Source organism: Harpia harpyja, chromosome 1 (genome assembly GCF_026419915.1).
Source record: "Harpia harpyja isolate bHarHar1 chromosome 1, bHarHar1 primary haplotype, whole genome shotgun sequence".
Classification (NCBI taxonomy): domain Eukaryota; kingdom Metazoa; phylum Chordata; class Aves; order Accipitriformes; family Accipitridae; genus Harpia; species Harpia harpyja.
In genome coordinates, this window is record NC_068940.1 from 103,088,259 (window position 1) to 103,104,735 (window position 16,477).

Below are 16,477 nucleotides of genomic sequence, written 5' to 3' on the forward strand. Positions count from 1 at the left end.
ATTTTTTTCCGAAATATTAAATGCATGAAAATTAAATATTGAGGAGGTGGTTGTAATATGAAGTTACATGTTACATTGCTAAAATCTTTCAGTAATGCATTAGGTTTACTTGCTAGTTGAAAAATCTGAGCCTTTGCATGGTTTGTCTTTGATGCCGGTTCACCCATACATGCAAACCAGAGTGTTTTATCTTTGAATTTCTGACAATCTATCAGATTTGTGGAATAAAAGATGAATTTTTACTGTTTAGGTTTTGGATCCGAATATGGACCTTCGAACTGTAAAGCACTTCATTTGGAAGAGTGGTGGTGATCTGACGCTTCATTATCGCCAGAAATCAACGTGAAGGGAGTGGTGGACCCAAATGGTTGCTTATTTACTTGACCATACTGTACTGGTTCCAAGAGTAGTACTATAGAAGCCCACTGAACCCCTAAGGTAGATGAGACTTCTAATGACTCAGTATGGACGGAAAGTATACATTTAATTGAAGTGACTAATAGATCTGTAATATAGAGGAAAAAAAATCTATATGACTTAAACTAAAGTCTGTCCTAGTCTCAGCCAATGAGATGGGAAGTCCCCGAGTGGTTCATGTTGTGTGAGGTGTACAGAGAATGGATGATAATCCAGTGCAGACTTTTGCTTCCTCCTTTTTGCTTTTGTTTTTCCAGAACATATCCTCATCTGCTCATGCTTGATATGAAACCATTTTGGCCATATTAGTCGCTGTGTTCACAATATAATTCAGAAGTGCACACAAGGTATTTTTAGTACATTCCATTCATAAAGTTTCTACAATGATTTGTCACAGGTTACTCAAACATTTCTACCACTTGAAGAAATTTGGAAAAGAAAAACAACAGAAAATAGGTATTGCATACTTGAAAGAATTGGCCCATTTAATTGCAAATGAAGGGTTAATATTAGAAGTGTTTTAATACTGCAACGCAACTGTTGCTTTAGAGAGCTGTTGACATGCAGAATAAGAACACTAGATAAATATTGTAGCAGGGTCAGTCCAATGATGCTGTGCATCATAACAGAGTGAACATGCTTTGCAGCAACTTAATGAGTTGGGGTTTTTTTAAATATATATAACTACTTCCTGCACTGTGTCCTAGGTGTTCTAAAGACACACTAGTCTAATTTTTGGTAACTGTGCTCCAAAACTATGTGACATTTTGTTAAAACTTCAGACCATTCTGAAAATAACTTCATATGTTTAATGTTAAACTTTAGAAACTTCTCAGCAGATTTCATATTCATGATATAAAAATACTTATCCTTCTTTTCCGAAGTTTTATATGCAGTTGTTCTTTTGTTATAGATTTATGCGGATCTTCTTTTCACTGTTATTTCTAAAAATCTGTGACTGTCATAGACTCATAGTAGTCTTTTATAGAGTTTAACTTATTGGGGGGAGGGGGTAAAGGCATTTCAGCTTTTTGTGAGAAAATGTGGGGCTGTCCCAGAAAACTATTTGTAGCCAGAACAAATTACAAATCCTCATAAAGAAATTGTGTAAAAATGACTCTTGTCTGAAGCAGAAGCACAAGTGCCTTCAAAGGGCAGTATATTATTTGAGTTTCTTCAGGAGACATATGCTCTTGCCCTTCCTGTATCTTGCTATCAAGATTTAGGTTGAGGCCTAAAGAAAGTCCCAATAAATTATATTACTGGGATTGTATTGGTCAAACAAAAAGTAAAATATTTTTCATCGTATTTTATTTGAAAAAATAGTCAAATCATTACCTTCTGCACTCTTAACCTAGCTAAACAAATTCATGGCTTAAGCAAAAATATGGTTCAGAACTAAGCTAGCACATCTTTTTCCCTGTCATTTGAGAGTCAGTTTCAGTTTTTAATCCCCATTTCTGTGTATGCTCAGTTTGACACAATTGTGCTATAACTGCACATTTTTAGTGATATTTGTGAATTAAATGCTTAAAAAGAACTGTAACTTTTATTGATAAATTGTCCTGACTTGTATTTATTAGTAGCAAGGGTCTACGCTTGTTCCAATAGGCACTGTTTGCGGGTTTGGGGTTTTTTTTCTGGTTGTCTTGCTGTCCCATTGTATACATTGGAATTGCTCCCAGTAATTTTGTTTGAAATCAGCCAAGGTTGTAATTTTTCTTCTTTTTTTCTTTCTAACCATCCCGAAACACAGTTTCAGGAAAGATTGACAGAAGAGTCTGCAATGCCAGAAGGGTAAATGATGTTTCACAGTTGTATAGAATAAAAGGCTTTAGTTAAAATATTTTCCAGTTGTTTTGTGTATTGGATCAATTATGCAATTTTAGAGGTTGGACTATTGCCACTTAATGGTTGTAGTACAAAGGACTTCAGAGTCCTTTGAAGCCTCAAGTAATAGAACAGCTGAAGAAATGGCAGTGCCTTAACAAAGTCCCTTTAAAGAGGATCTTGTAATATGGTGGGATATAAGAATTTAGCAGGCCTGCAAGCCTTCAAATGCAAGTTCTGAGATCCTGTTGAGGTGGAGAATGTGCTCAAGTCATACTGTTTGCATGGGCAGTGCGTGCTTTTGTACTATGAAAATATTTTGTGCCAACACCAATGTAGTACATAAGAAAAGATAGCCCTGCTACAAGTGACTCGTGCCAGTTGGCATGGAGTTTTCTGGATGTGGAAAGGTTGTAGCACTGTAAGAGACACATGGGAAACCAAGACTGGGTTTCCTGATGCTGAAAACACCAGCACAGAATATTCAAAGCATTTGCTGTGGGGACTGTCAGCTCGGCTGCTCTCAGAGGAGACGCAGTAATTCAGCGACCGAATGTGTTTGCAGAGGCTCCCAGCATCCATCTTAGATGCCATGTCAAGTGAGAGGCGTTATTTTGCTACTCCCCTTTAATTTCTGTCACCTTTTCTGGAATTGTGCTGTCTCTAAGGGTCTTGAAGGCAAGAGCAGGAGAGGCCCCTGCACAGCGTTAAGTTCATATGAGAGTCACAGTTCATTGGGATGTTGTGGACTGAGATAGAGTTCCAGTTTGACAGAATCATAGGAAATACTGCTGATTTGTAGAAGTTTTTTTTAATTTCCAAGTTCATAATGGAAAGGAGTTGTATATCTAGTATTCAGTAGTGTAACCTGTGTCCCAGAAAAGCATTTTTCTATGACAGGCAATTTTTTTTTCCTCTTCAGGTGCAGTAGTGCTGAGAACAGGAGAGCTAGGCTCAGTAGTTGCCGCTGAAGTGCAAGTATCATTTTAGGAAGAGAAGAACTACTTGAAGAATTTAGCATTAACTTTTAGAAACACCAAAAAAATACTTAAAATAAGCCCTAGGCAGGAGATAATAATGTAGTTCAACCTCACTGCCAAGTGGTGGGAAAATAAGGGACTTGGGATTTATTAGTTTGGTTGCCCGTATTCCATGGGAGAGGGGCAACCAGGGGACTGACAGTGCACTCCTTGGTCAGTCTTGAGCAGAGCAGCGTGGAGAGCTGCTCAGGGAACAGCTGTCCCAAGGTTCAGATCGTGCGAGCTGAAGCGTGGGCGTCTATCCAACATGTTGATCTGGGAGTTGCTGAGGCAGGGGAGAGAGGGAAGTTGCAGAGGTCAGTTTGCTGAGGTGAGTTAGCGTGGAGGTGCCAGGGACGGGGAGAGAACGCATTTGCCAAAGGTGAAGGCATAGAGTGACTGTTAACACGTGAATCCAATTACAGGACTCCAAATTTTGGCCACTACATTGCACCAAGGTATTTTTCTTTCACAGAGGTCCTATTTGATTCAAACTTTATCCCTAGAAATTTCTTGAACTTGACATTTAGCGTCAATCTTTAAGCACATGATGCTACACTTGTAGATGTGCTGATGGCTCCCCAACAGAGCCAGGTGGAGTTACCACCCAGCTAGATAACAGAACTGTTAAACGCACATGCACGCTTAAATATCAAGAAAGTGATTGACTACAATAGTTTCCTGTACTATGTGGTGGAGGTTTTTCTGTAAGCAGCTGTACAAACATCATGCAGACCAGAGGTACTGATGAGAGACCGGGTAGGACATGCCCGATCTCTCTCTGAGGCTATTTTGACATGTTCTAGGCATCTTTGTCATGGGACTGTGAATGCTTAATTACTTTTTGTAGCTTAGAAATGTAACATAAACCAAACAACTGCTTTGAAATTGCCCTTATGGCAGAATCAATGTGAATTAGCGTTTGCTTAAGGCAAAAGCAAAGAGAGAGGATGTGTGGACATTAGTGGCAATGCTGAGGAAGTAACAGATTAACACACTCAACCTGTAGCTGCTTTCACGTAACAGCCAGACGCAGTGGTGCCTAGTTCTTGCATAATTGCTTGGAGGTGAAAATACTTGCCCAGTTATGGGGGAAGATGGAGAAGGGCAAGGGTAGTGAGGGGAATGCTGAATTAAAGGCTTCTCCCTGGAAGGCTGCCTCAGCTGCTTTCCTTTTCTGCTGAGTTCATGGTGCAGGAGAACAGGGGTGCTGGAATAGCTGAAGTCTCCTGCTTCCCCAGTTAGTGCTGTAATCCTTAGTGCTAGGTGAGATTAAATTCTGAACCCCCAAGCAGCTGGAAATGCATAATTCAAGCCCATCAGTACATGTGAGTGGTGTGATCTCTACTCCATGTTGCAGTCTATCTTCCTGCAGCATTTCTTAGTTACAACTAAGAGAAGTTCAGTCAAGTGTGGCAACTTGGATGGGCAGCTTCTGAACACAGCCTAGAGTAGTACAGCAAAAGATTCAGTAAATTGTCAAGCCTGCTGTGAAAGTTTGAGAGGGAAAACAAAGTCATCACTGCCTGAATTTGGTATTTCAACTGTTCTTGCCAGTAGTTACTCACCTTAAAGATGCTAAATACATTTATTCACATGTTCAAGTTCAGCATCCATATTGCTGTTAATGATAAGATTTGCATATTTATCTCTAGGATGGTTATTTCCTTATCAGGATTTTTGGGGGTTATGCTCACTCCTAGTACAACAGGGTTACTACTGTCAGAAGTTCCCATGAATCAAGTAGTTTACTTCAGGAGGGAGGGCTTGGTCCAACTTGCTGAAGTTAGCTGTGCTTGGGGCAAGGCTTGACCAAGTTGTTCCCACCCTTGTTGAGTAGAGTTGTGAGTATCCGGGCGGATGAAGGTCCTGCTGCCCCTCCGAGCACCCATCCTGTGTTTAACCACCATCAGCACCCAGGTGCTCTGGCCCATTAGCAGAGGCATGGCTCAGAGATGACTTTTGCCTAATCCTTGCTGTAACACTTGAGCTCCCGGTAGCCTCTTTGGATTTAATGTCTGCCAGACTCACATCCTCAGGCTTGACTATTAATCTCAGGTCTGGAAGCTTATCCTGTTGTGTCTGGCCTTACCAAAGTGTCAAGCTACACATCCACTGCATCCAAGCTCTGAAGTTAGTACAAAGCACTCTTAAGGTGACACCCTTCCTCCCTTTGTTTTGCCCTCCTTGTGATATTGCTACATAATCCTTTTTGTGTCTGTGAAAGAACTATCACTGTCAGGTTTGTAGATACCCTCAAAGCATACAGAAGCAAACAAGGCAATACACAGCTTTCCTACTTACCTGGAAAGAGTAGCTGTTTGGAACAGCACCTGATTGATTGTGATTTGTTGGGGGGTTCTTTTGTTTCAAATCCCAAATACAGAAGTGGACCATTCGAGCCATTTCACTCAAAAATAGCTCCGTCTTCTACAACCATTCATTTGCTTCAGACCAAAATAAAATATTGCCTTTATTATTTCAGAACTGGTCTATCCTCACAGGCCTTATGAGGTACATTTCTTTCAGCAGTAGTACCTGGTCATTCCCTTCCTGAATCTTCCCCAAATTAAGGTGGCAGCAGCAGTGAGATAATCACAAATGCTCCAGCTTGGTCCGCAGCACATAGTCTGTATCAGAGGGGATGGCTCTCCCACTGTCTACACTTGCAGTGACAGCAGGCAGGTGAGGCAGGAGACCTCTGTCTCCAGCAGAATTGGAGCCTCTCTGAATCCAGCCACTCTCAGGAGCTTCTACTACTCTTTTTAGGTTTTATTTTGAAACTAAGAAATTCTAATCAGCTTTGTTACTTCTGCACCCACAAGTAAAAGAGTACTTTTTACTTCTCTGTTTCAGCAGGGAGGTAGCTTCAGGCATTTCAAAAGGTAGCTTCTAAATTGTCAACAGAAAAGTAACTTGATGAGGACATTAAACTCTTCAACTTATTTAGCATTTAAATGATAAAGTTATAGGTTAGGAGAATACAACATACCACTGCTAGAGGTTTAACTCTCTATTTGGTTTTTAAATGGCTATGTTAGACCATTGTTCAGTTGGATGTTATGAAAAAAGAATCAAGTCTTCATACATTTTTGAAGGCTCCCCACCTCCCCTTCCAAGAGCCAATTAACATAAATTAGGCTGGACACAGACTGGCATAAGTGTTAAGCCATTTATTACTGTGACATCTGAAATTTAGTATCAGTTTTGACATTCCCTGCTCTTAAATTTCTAAAGGGTGCTTACGGTACAGCATCACCTAAATGAGCTACTACCAGCTGAAAAACAGTTTTGACAAAGGTGTAAGATTAGAAACAGTCCTAAATAAAGAACAAAAAACCAAACAGATCACCTAGATGTTTTCAGTCATTAGGCTCTAAGACCAAACAAACTTACCAATAGCTTAAATTACATTTATTTTTAGTGTTTGGCTGTTCACGCTTGTAGCAGTCAGTGGGGGGAAGAAAAAAGGAAATTTATTTTAGCAATACGAGAGGAAAATCTGTTCACTATTAACAGACTATTTAGCAGACTAGATTTCAAAACTCTTAATTCTACTACCTGCAGTTAAGGGCTTAATGCATTCTTCTTTAAAGCAAAAGATATTTTGACCATCCTATTCAGAGCCACTGTATTTTATGTGAAAACAGTATTTCAGACTAACAGAGACAAAGGAATACAAAGGACAGATTTTATCTAAGGGTGTACTCATCGAAAGACCTCTCTTGCTTTGCAACTTCGCCTGCACCCTTTTGCTGCAGCTGAGCTGTCACAGGCACAGCCGTGTGACCCAGACTGCCCATCCTGCATTGTTAGTAGATTTCAGCCTAGTCAGTCATTTCGCTTACTGATCTCCATAGCGCACAATGTAGAAACGGATCAGGAGACGGGGCAGAGAGAAGGAAATCGGACGATGTTGTACTAAAGAAGTATAGTCTAGTTTATAGCTTAAACACACACCTAACCTTGTACCCCATTCTCTTAATCTATGAAGGATTTTCACCACACTAACTGTACCAGTTATAGTGAAGTTATTCCCAAGCAGTAGCCTTAAAATTCCATGATAAATCACTGCCCTGAGAGGTATAAACACACCCACATTTCTTTCATTGTTCATTTCATGTTCGCTGTTACATTCAGAAGTTATTTGAAGACAAGTGCAAACAAAACAAAAAAGCTACAAAAAGCAACAGATATTGCTGCACTAACATGTTCCATCCCCATGTCTTAAACTTACAAATGATTTGTATAAAAATAGAAATGGATAAATAGAAAAGCACAACTGAAGAAAAGCTATTTCTCCATCACTACAGAAACCAAGACATATTCAGCTCCACTGTAAAGGTTAAATCACCCTGAAAACACATGGGCCTGACCTAAAATCATCTTTGACTTCAGTTTGTTTCAAATAACCATCATAATTCCCCCCCTCTTTTTTTTAAAGAAAAAAAAAAAAAAACAACAAACTGTGAGATGACGCCCTCATCCACTGAAGAGCTGAAGTAAATGACAGGACCCACCAACATGATTTTGTCCTATCTATATGCTGCAACTTCAAACCATGTGGTACTTCCTTTCCTGCAAAAGTAGTTGTAGAGAAGGTACATGAATAACTGTTACAGAGAAAGGACTCTAAACCAAGAAAAATAACAGTTGGCAGAGTAGTAAGTAGAAATAAAGACATCTTGGGGTAGGAAATGCCTTGAAAGTCACAAGAACTGTCTAATTGAGGTGTACCATTAGAAAAGCTTTCTAACAAGTCAAAACCATAATTATTTTTTTTTTTTTAATGCCATCAATCATACTGAGAAATTCATCATTAAGCATCACTGTTCAGGCAGAGTGCCTTCATAAATACATTCAGGAGCAGTTGTAGGCAAACGTGAATTCAGGAACTTGACATTTTGCCAGTCTCCAACTTGTTTCTGCATTAATTTGTCCATTAATTTGGTGATTTTGGACAGCATTCAAAGTTTGAACACAGATCAATCCATTAAACCGTGACTGGAAAAGACAATAGGATATGTATTTCATATGATTTCTTTTATAATATTGTCTACACTAACAAAATAGAGTAACTGTAATTCTTTCAAGATCAGAAAAATATTCCAAGCTGTAGTATTATACCATACGGCGGTCTGTAAACAAAAGCAGCATCCATTTCACTCACGATCTTGTGCAGCTGCTGCTTCTTTCTGTTCACATGCTGCTTCATCATCTGGTTTCACCGGAGTAGTGGTTAATGAGCTCTCAATACTGTTTAAGAGCAGCTTTGTTTCTTGGTTATTGGGATCAGTTCCTAGTGTTGTTTTTGAAGAAATTTCATTAGGAAGAGCAAAAGAAGGTAAAGATGGAATTGAAGGCAGTAGGTCGTCCAACTCAGGCTGCTTGACTGAGCCTTCAGAATGCATGGTTACATCTTCAGGGCCCAAAGCTGTGGCATTTTCTGGGAAATGGAAATAGTTTGTAAAAAACCAAAAAACTGTCAGGCTAACAGACAGTGCCTCTGGTTACCATGCATCTAGAAAAATCACCTTGAATGAGATACCTCGTACAGGCACATAACCAGATTCACAGCTGTTAAATACATGGGCTGTGTTCACTCAGTTCTCCCCAAATCCAGACAACTTGATGGTGCAAGCACGTTTTTAAGAAACCATGAACAATTTGCTCTGCTGTATTCTTATGCTAGAGAAGTTTTATTTTGTGTTACAACTCTTAGTCACCCCACCTTTTAAAAGGGAAAGGCATCCATAATGTGAAGATTTTTTTTTTCTTTAAATAGAAAAGTCACTATTAAGATGACTGCAATTTTGTTTTCACTTTACAACTGTGAAGACAAGCCTGTGGTACAAAAATTAATTTACACCAATTTTAGAAATACCTACTTTTAAGGTCAGTTTAATTTGGATCATCAACATTTTCATTTAAAGAAAAAGACACACATTCTATAATCTTACAAAAAAAGCCTATTAGTTTTTGTCCACTTCTATACCTGATTTCTACTACTTTTTCCATCTCATTTTAGCCAATCCCCTTTCTGTTTTTTCTTAAAATTGGCTTATTTCCAGAAAGCATGACACTGTTGAGCAGGCATGAGTTGGTGCTGTTCCAGAAATTAGGTCAGAGGCCTAGAGGAAATCTTGAATACACTTACCAAAATAAGCAGGAGCGTCATTGTTCAACATTAACTTTTCAGTGCCTACTAAAGCATCTGCTGCTGGCATGTTGAAGGAGGCAGAGGAAGACATGTTGGATACTTTTGTGAAGTTAGTGAGTTCAGGAAATGAAATACCAGACATATCTAGAAATCCTGAATGAGAAAGCAAGTATTACAGTACTGTTTTATGTAACACAGAATTCTAGATTCAGAGACATGTTATATCCAGACTTAAGTCAGTGAAGTCCCCTCCCCACTAAATGCAAATAAACTTAACCTCAATGTTAGCTGACATCAGTGGAAAGACTTCTACAGAATGTTAACCTCAGTCGGGCTCACAGTACCCAAATTCTACAGCTCTGAAATCCACTGAAGTTAAAAACTTCAAGGAAAACAACCACCAATGCTCATAGTGCTGCACTTAAGTCTCAAACTTGTTTAAGACTTTATTAGTCTACTTAGAAGTCCTCTAAAGAATTGCTGGAAAAAAGCACCTAAGAAAATATACCTGGATCCATAACTCTCTGGAGAGGAGGAGGAGGAGAAAGGGAGCTTTCTGGTGAATAACCACTCATTTCTTGATCTGTGGAACGATCCAAGTTCATAACTATTTCAGAGTTGTCACTCTGAGAAGTAGGTGCCAATAATGGAGTCTGAAATGACACAGTAAGAAGGAAAAGCATCTTTTTATATTGAAAGCTTCACCTGAAGATGACCTTCCTATGAAAGCATTCTGCCTCAGTCTCCAAGTACACCAATTCAGAGAGAACCTATGATGCTGAAACAAAGCCAAGCCACTGATTAGGACATGTTCCAATGTAGCCTTTTAAAGCCAGTATGTTCTTAGAAGAACAGTCCATAATTAGTTCTTGTAGGCATATTTTATTTCCTAGTGAACAGGGTATTCTTCTAATGTGATTCTCATTGACTGATACAGCTGTAGTATGCAAGTCTTCAAAACGGGATGAAAATATCGGCCAACACTGGCGATCTGTCATCTGCTCAGCATCATCAGCTCGCACTCTCCCTTCACCTAACTCCATTTCAGTCAAACAATATTGTATGTTGTACTCAAATAATACTGTATTATGAATGTTCCAACAAGTAGAAAATTTTGAAACTCCAGAGAACATGCCAGAGGTATGAACTTATTCCTTACATACCTCTGTGTAACCATTAGCAGATGGTACAGGAGTTCCAGCTTCTGGTAGGGGTGAAGGTGGTTTGCTTTCTGGCTTCTTCTTCGATATTATAGACTGTGTTGGAATTCTGTGCAAATAGCCATATCCAATACCACATCCTAAACTGTACAAGAAAAGTAAAACAAGACTTGAAAAAAAGGTGTTCTTAACAAAGCTAGTAAGCGTTTTAAATTTTGACTCTATAAAAACAAAAAGAGTTTGAGTCTTTATAATCTATAGCAAGATATACCTACCTGCAAGAATCATTTCACTTACTTATAGTACTCAAGGAGCACTCTGCAATTGACATTTAGACATATGTAGCTTAGCTTTCAGTTGATTATTTTTATATCTTTACAAAATATATAATGTGACATGATGTGGATTTTGTTCTTGCTGTAACTGAATGTTTGACTATGAGAATGTAGCTAGTGAATCTGCTACTGGGGAAGTCAACACGGGTTTTGCCACTGGTTTCAACTCAAACAGGATTAGGCCCAGAACATGTCTAATTCCTAGTTCTAAGCTAGTTTTTTTATGGGAAGATGAACAGTTTTGTGTGACAAGTGTAAGAAAACAAAGCTTAACTTGAAAACAACAAGCTGTAATCAATAGTAATAATACTCTTAACAGGAGCTCATTTACAGTGAGTATATAACCTGTCATCAGCCAGTGACTGTCCGAAGATCAGTACCTTCCTTCTCCACCCCAGGCTCCATTGGGAGTCACAACTACCTCTCGAATGGAATCTGCTTCAGTGTTATAAACCATTAGCTTCAGCGGCTTCCCCTCATGGGATTCAATCAGTGAAAAGAAATCCTCTGACTAAGAAAAAAAAAGAAAGTAGTAGTTATTAAACTCAAATGTGCAAGACAAGGAGCTGGAAGCAAGTTAGCATTTTATGAAGTTACTTACTTCAATGTGAGGTATTAAAAACCCAGAGACAGACTAAAACTCTCTCGTGTAGTTTGATCTTTAGGGGCAACTCTTTTTTTATTGTCACATTAAAAAAAGATAAATGTTTACCTCAGCTGTAAAGGATCTGTCATAAACATCAACCTCCCCAAATCACCAAACACTATCCCCACATGTTTGATGTACATTCAATTACTACTTGAAGGAAAATGCACCCTACCTCCTGAAGAATCTGATCAGATCCAACAATGTAGTCAGTGTATGGCTGGAGACCAGCTAGAGCTGCAGGAGATGCAGGTTCAACATCCTGTAAAAGAATTATGTGTGCCATCTGTATTCGGAGCAGGATAAATTATGCCAAGATCAAAAAGGAAAGCTAACTCCAAAAACAACAGAAGGAAAGAACGTTTTGGTTATGGGACAAAATAGAAGTCCTTGAACAGTCTACATCTAGGTGTGACATCTTGTAAAACATGCTGAATAAGAAAGACCAGGATGCTACCCATTCAAAATGAGATACTCTGAAGACGTTGAGAAGTTGCATTTATTTAAACAACCAGAAACGTAACAAACAGTCTTTTCTACTCAGTTCTACTCTTTCAGCTTTCCCTCTTAATTTTAAAATAATTTTTGGTGCTTTTTGAAACATTATTATTAATTTAATGAAGTTTAGCCAACAGAGAGACACCAGTCAGGCCAGAATCTTTTTGCTTTTGCCATTGATTCTTCAACATAAGATGAAAAAACCTTCTACTCATCACACACTATTTAGTCTGGTTGGGATGGAGATATTTTTCTTCATAGTGACAGGCAACACTAAAAGTCATCCACTACTTGTCCCTCTTCAAGTAGCTCAGACAAACCTTCAAGACTGTGTTGCCTTCTTCTGTGTGATTTCAGCATTGTACTGCTACACAAAAGTTACTTCTAAACATTACACCTTAAAACAAGGTTGTATGAACACTAACGAGCCACCAAAGAATTCTATCTCACCAAAACATGCCACACATGTTCATTGGCTCCCTGGAAACTGCAGAACCTCACGCTGGCTCCAAGAAGACCTTGTCCTCCCCACATGTTACTGGGTATCACCTCCACCTCTCTTATTTTCATTGTTTTGATATTATACACCTCCAGCTTCACTGCTTTTTCAGCATTTGCCTTCAGCAGATCTTTCAACATGTTGTTTTCTTTATTCTGTAGAGCACAGAAAGAGATATATGATTAACATTATTTCTAGTTGCACCTGTAACACAGACATCACACCTGTGGCGGAATTTGAATACAAAGACCCCAAACCATCAAAGTTTAGGCTCTGTGTTTCACAATCAGTCCCAGCAGTTCAATTTTCTTTTATTAGAAAGAAGTCAGTACTGTCAACTCATGTCCCTTTACATAAGTACTATCACTCTGTTGCATCACTTACATTCCTGTTCTTCGTAACTGCTATTAAATACTATCAGCAGTATTAGATCTCACCTATGTGGTCTAACAATAAGCAGCAACATTTTACTTCATGCCTCTGATCCCAGTCCTCCTTTTTCATGTTTTATCAAATGTTGAAACAAGTTTGTTTAAACAAATGTTGAGCTCTTACCATTGACTCCCCAGTTCAATATTCACCTTGTGGCAGAAAATATGCATGAATGAGTAATACCATAAACATTGTGTTAATCTGTTAAGAAGTTAAGGTGACTAAAGGCATAAGTAAGACTCCTCAAATTTGGATCCAGCCAGAGAAGAGACTTTCAACACCACCAAGTTTTACTTTATCTTTTTAATGCCATATGCAATGTCCAATAGGAAAAGCTTTCTTTCCTGTGACAGCTTTGGCTTCTACCCTTCATCACTACAATACCCATATTTCATGCAGGGGAAAAAAACAATAAAATCATTTGAGTCTTACAAGCCTAGTGTGTCCTATGGCAATGATGAAATCAAAGAAAGGTTCCAGTCCTCCTTGTTGAGCTGGGGAGTTTTCTTGAACCTGCAAAATATACATTTTGTTTTTATTATAACATTGATCTCTAGTTACATTAGGTGACAGTGTTAATCTTTACACTTGATTCAATGTTTACTTTTGAGTTGAGCCAGAGATGAGATACCAAATGACAGACCTTGGGAAGCAGTCCACAATTGTGAACTTATTTTTATAAGGCTATGAACAACAGGTGTCCAAATTATGTGTAAAAAACAGGGTTTGAACCCCACACAATACACAAGTATTGTGATTGAGTGCACAGCATGGAATTATTAAATACTGAAGACTTTGGAGAAGGGCTTAGTTTTCAAAGTGCTGCTGCAGGATTTTCTTCCATGCTACTAGTAGCCTGAGCACATCAAGAGTCCCCAACTACATCACAGCCATTTTTTACATAAGCACAATTTACAGCTAGGTTCCCAGAATTTACAGCACATTAGAATAGGAACACTTAAAAGAGTATGCTACAAACGCATGGCTAACCACAAGTACTGGTCAAGAAGATTGCCATCACTTACAAAAGATTCATAAGAAATAAGAGTTGCAACATCTCAATTTCATTACAACCAAGTTAGCGTAAAACAGATGTAATAAAGAAATGTAGAGAATACCTATTAAAATGCATTCACAACAGGATAAAACCCACCAAAAGTTACACAGAACTCGATACATGCAGAGTGTATGAGAATATACCCACTTCAAAGTTTACTAACAAAGCAACATATTAAGGGAACCACTGCAAACGTGCTAACAGTTTGCACTGCTTTTAACCTTAGTTTTTGTAAACTCAGCAGTACAGCCCTTAACCTGCAATATATTTGATTCCTGAAAGCCACCCCACAATTTAAGTGCTAGGTTACAATCCACGCATCATCTAAACTAAGAAGTTCATTGCTAGCAAAGTTAAAACTGCTATATATATTTTTTTTTTTAAATAAAGTTGTATCAATATTGGGGCTTTCACTGGCATAACTGTCTATACAAGTTATAAAATATACTTCAGCAAAAGCTTTTAAAGCAAAAAAAAAAAAAATCATGCTTTAATATTAAAAGGTCAAGACTGACCACTGTAACCACAATTGGAGTAGGAAGTATTAACTTTCATCACAACCCTAAACTGCACCAAAAGCAAACATCCAGCTTATACCAAACAAAAAGTTAAAAAGGATAAAAAAGTTTACATCTAAATTCTAAATAACGTGCAAGAAGCCTTACAATGAAACTGTCACTTAACACAATGTCAAAGATGAAAATGCAGACAAAAAGAAGTACATGGAAGTTATTACGGAGCTCATGACATTGTTGTTCAGATGTCTAAAAGCCATACAGATTCCCACACGAAGCTGTAAGCTGCAAAAAATCCTGCAGTATTTGGTTTTCAAAATGACACCATATCAAAAGTTGCATGAATTCCCTGGAAGAAAAAGAAATTACTTTGTCTCCTGCACACTGTAGGTCACCAAAATCATCCTCCAGTACAGAAAACTGAGCAGTATCCTGCACTTAACATAAAAGGAGGAGGCATTTCGTGACCAATAGTCATTTCTGATGGAGTTAACTCAGTTAAGGAGACTGACAAAAGCAGATTACATAACAACACTGGTACCCTAAACACATCTTGTGATATTGAGAAACACAAACTGCTGATGAAGTGGAAAGGAGCACATGGCAACAACGCTTCACTCTTATTTCGGGGAGGAAGACCACCAACTAAATGAAATGATAAACTTACGCAACAACTGTCATCAGCAATACCTCCGCCTATCTTTAAGCTCCAAGATACGCACTTAAACCTGTGTACGTCCAGACGATTTGCCAGATAGAGGAGCTACAACAGATCAGCATCTACATACAGCGCCTGTGAGCAGCGGCCCCTCAGGAAAACACTGTCTGGCCCAGGAATTAACCCCAGCCAAGATGCTGTAAAGATCCGCAGAGAAACTAGCCAACTCTTCAAGTCTGGGGAGTTTGGAGGGGAGCAGGGAGGGCTCTGCTACTCTCAAGCTATTTCAAATTCCTCGAGAGCAGCACATAGGGCTCCCCTCGGCCGTCCGGCAGCCGACACGCCGCAGGTGGAGGCTCCGAGCCCGCTGAAGCCGCCGGGGCGGCCACCCGCTGCCTACCGGGAGCGGTGCGGCCGCTCCTCCCCTGCCGTCGTGGCAGTTCTCTGGAAAAAGCCACACAGATGGGTGGCCAGGCAGCCCGCCGCCCCGAGCCCAGCGCCCTCTCCCGTACCGGGCTCGGTCTCCCTCAGCCACCACAGGCGGCGGCGGAGGGGGGGGGGGGGGGGGGGTGAAGAGAAGCGGGACCCCGCCTCAGCGCCCGCCGCCCCTCACGGCCCTCCCGCTCTCTTCCCCCGCGAAACGGCCGCCGCCTCACCCCGTGTACGTGGAAGCCCTCGGCGCCGCCGTCGGGGACCTGGGAGCTGGAGCCCAGCCCCATGCCCACCACCGCGGGGCGGGACGGGCACGCTCAGGCGGCGGCGGCGGCGACGGCAACGAGCATCGCCCTCGCGCCCCTCCCTCAGCGGAGGGCGTCGCAGGCCTGAGCAAGCGAGCGCCGAGCGCAGCACCACCCCCGCCCCGCGCTCGGCAGAGGGAGATGAGAATCGGGTTCCCCTCGACTCCCTGCCGGCCTGGCGGGGCGCGGTGAGGCGTGTGACACCCTTAGCGACGGGGGCGGGGGAAGCGAGGCGTTGCGGCGGGAGGGCGGGGCGAGAGGCGGGGGGCGGGGCTCCCGAGGGTCTCCGGGCGGGAAGGGTTGGGGAGAGCTCTGAGGAGAAATGGCGGGAAGCGGCGGTCGCTGAGCTTCGGCCGGCCCGCAGAGCCCCCCCAGGTGACAGCCCTGAGGAGAACCGCGGCTCCTCAGGAGGGAGGAGGAAAGCGGAGAGTGAAGCGCCGCTGTCGGGGAGGGAAGGCCAGGCGGTGGGGTGGTCCTTCGCTCTCCCCTCGGCCTGCCCCCGGCGCTGGAGACG

General features: G+C 40.8%; 2 protein-coding genes across 2 annotated transcripts in view; one reads left to right on the forward strand and one right to left on the reverse strand.

Moving 5' to 3' along the window:
- The window catches only part of WDR48 (WD repeat domain 48), a 29,647-nt gene extending 27,384 nt beyond the window's left edge, over positions 1-2,263 (forward strand). Inside the window, exon 19 of the mRNA XM_052807573.1 lies at positions 251-2,263. Within this exon, the coding sequence (XP_052663533.1) occupies positions 251-346 (96 nt within the window). The 3' untranslated portion in view covers positions 347-2,263. The remainder of the gene's footprint in view (positions 1-250) is intronic.
- A 4,161-nt stretch (positions 2,264-6,424) lies between these two features.
- Positions 6,425-16,042, reverse strand: GORASP1 (golgi reassembly stacking protein 1). Its single transcript, XM_052807586.1, has 9 exons — positions 15,883-16,042; positions 13,429-13,509; positions 12,516-12,719; positions 11,743-11,829; positions 11,302-11,432; positions 10,590-10,731; positions 9,935-10,079; positions 9,424-9,579; positions 6,425-8,712 (listed from the first exon to the last, which is right to left on the reverse strand). The coding sequence occupies exons 1-9, from the start codon at positions 15,943-15,945 to the stop codon at positions 8,429-8,431; spliced, it is 1,293 nt and encodes a 430-aa protein (XP_052663546.1). The 5' UTR covers positions 15,946-16,042; the 3' UTR covers positions 6,425-8,428.
- Between the last annotated feature and the right edge of the window lie 435 nt (positions 16,043-16,477).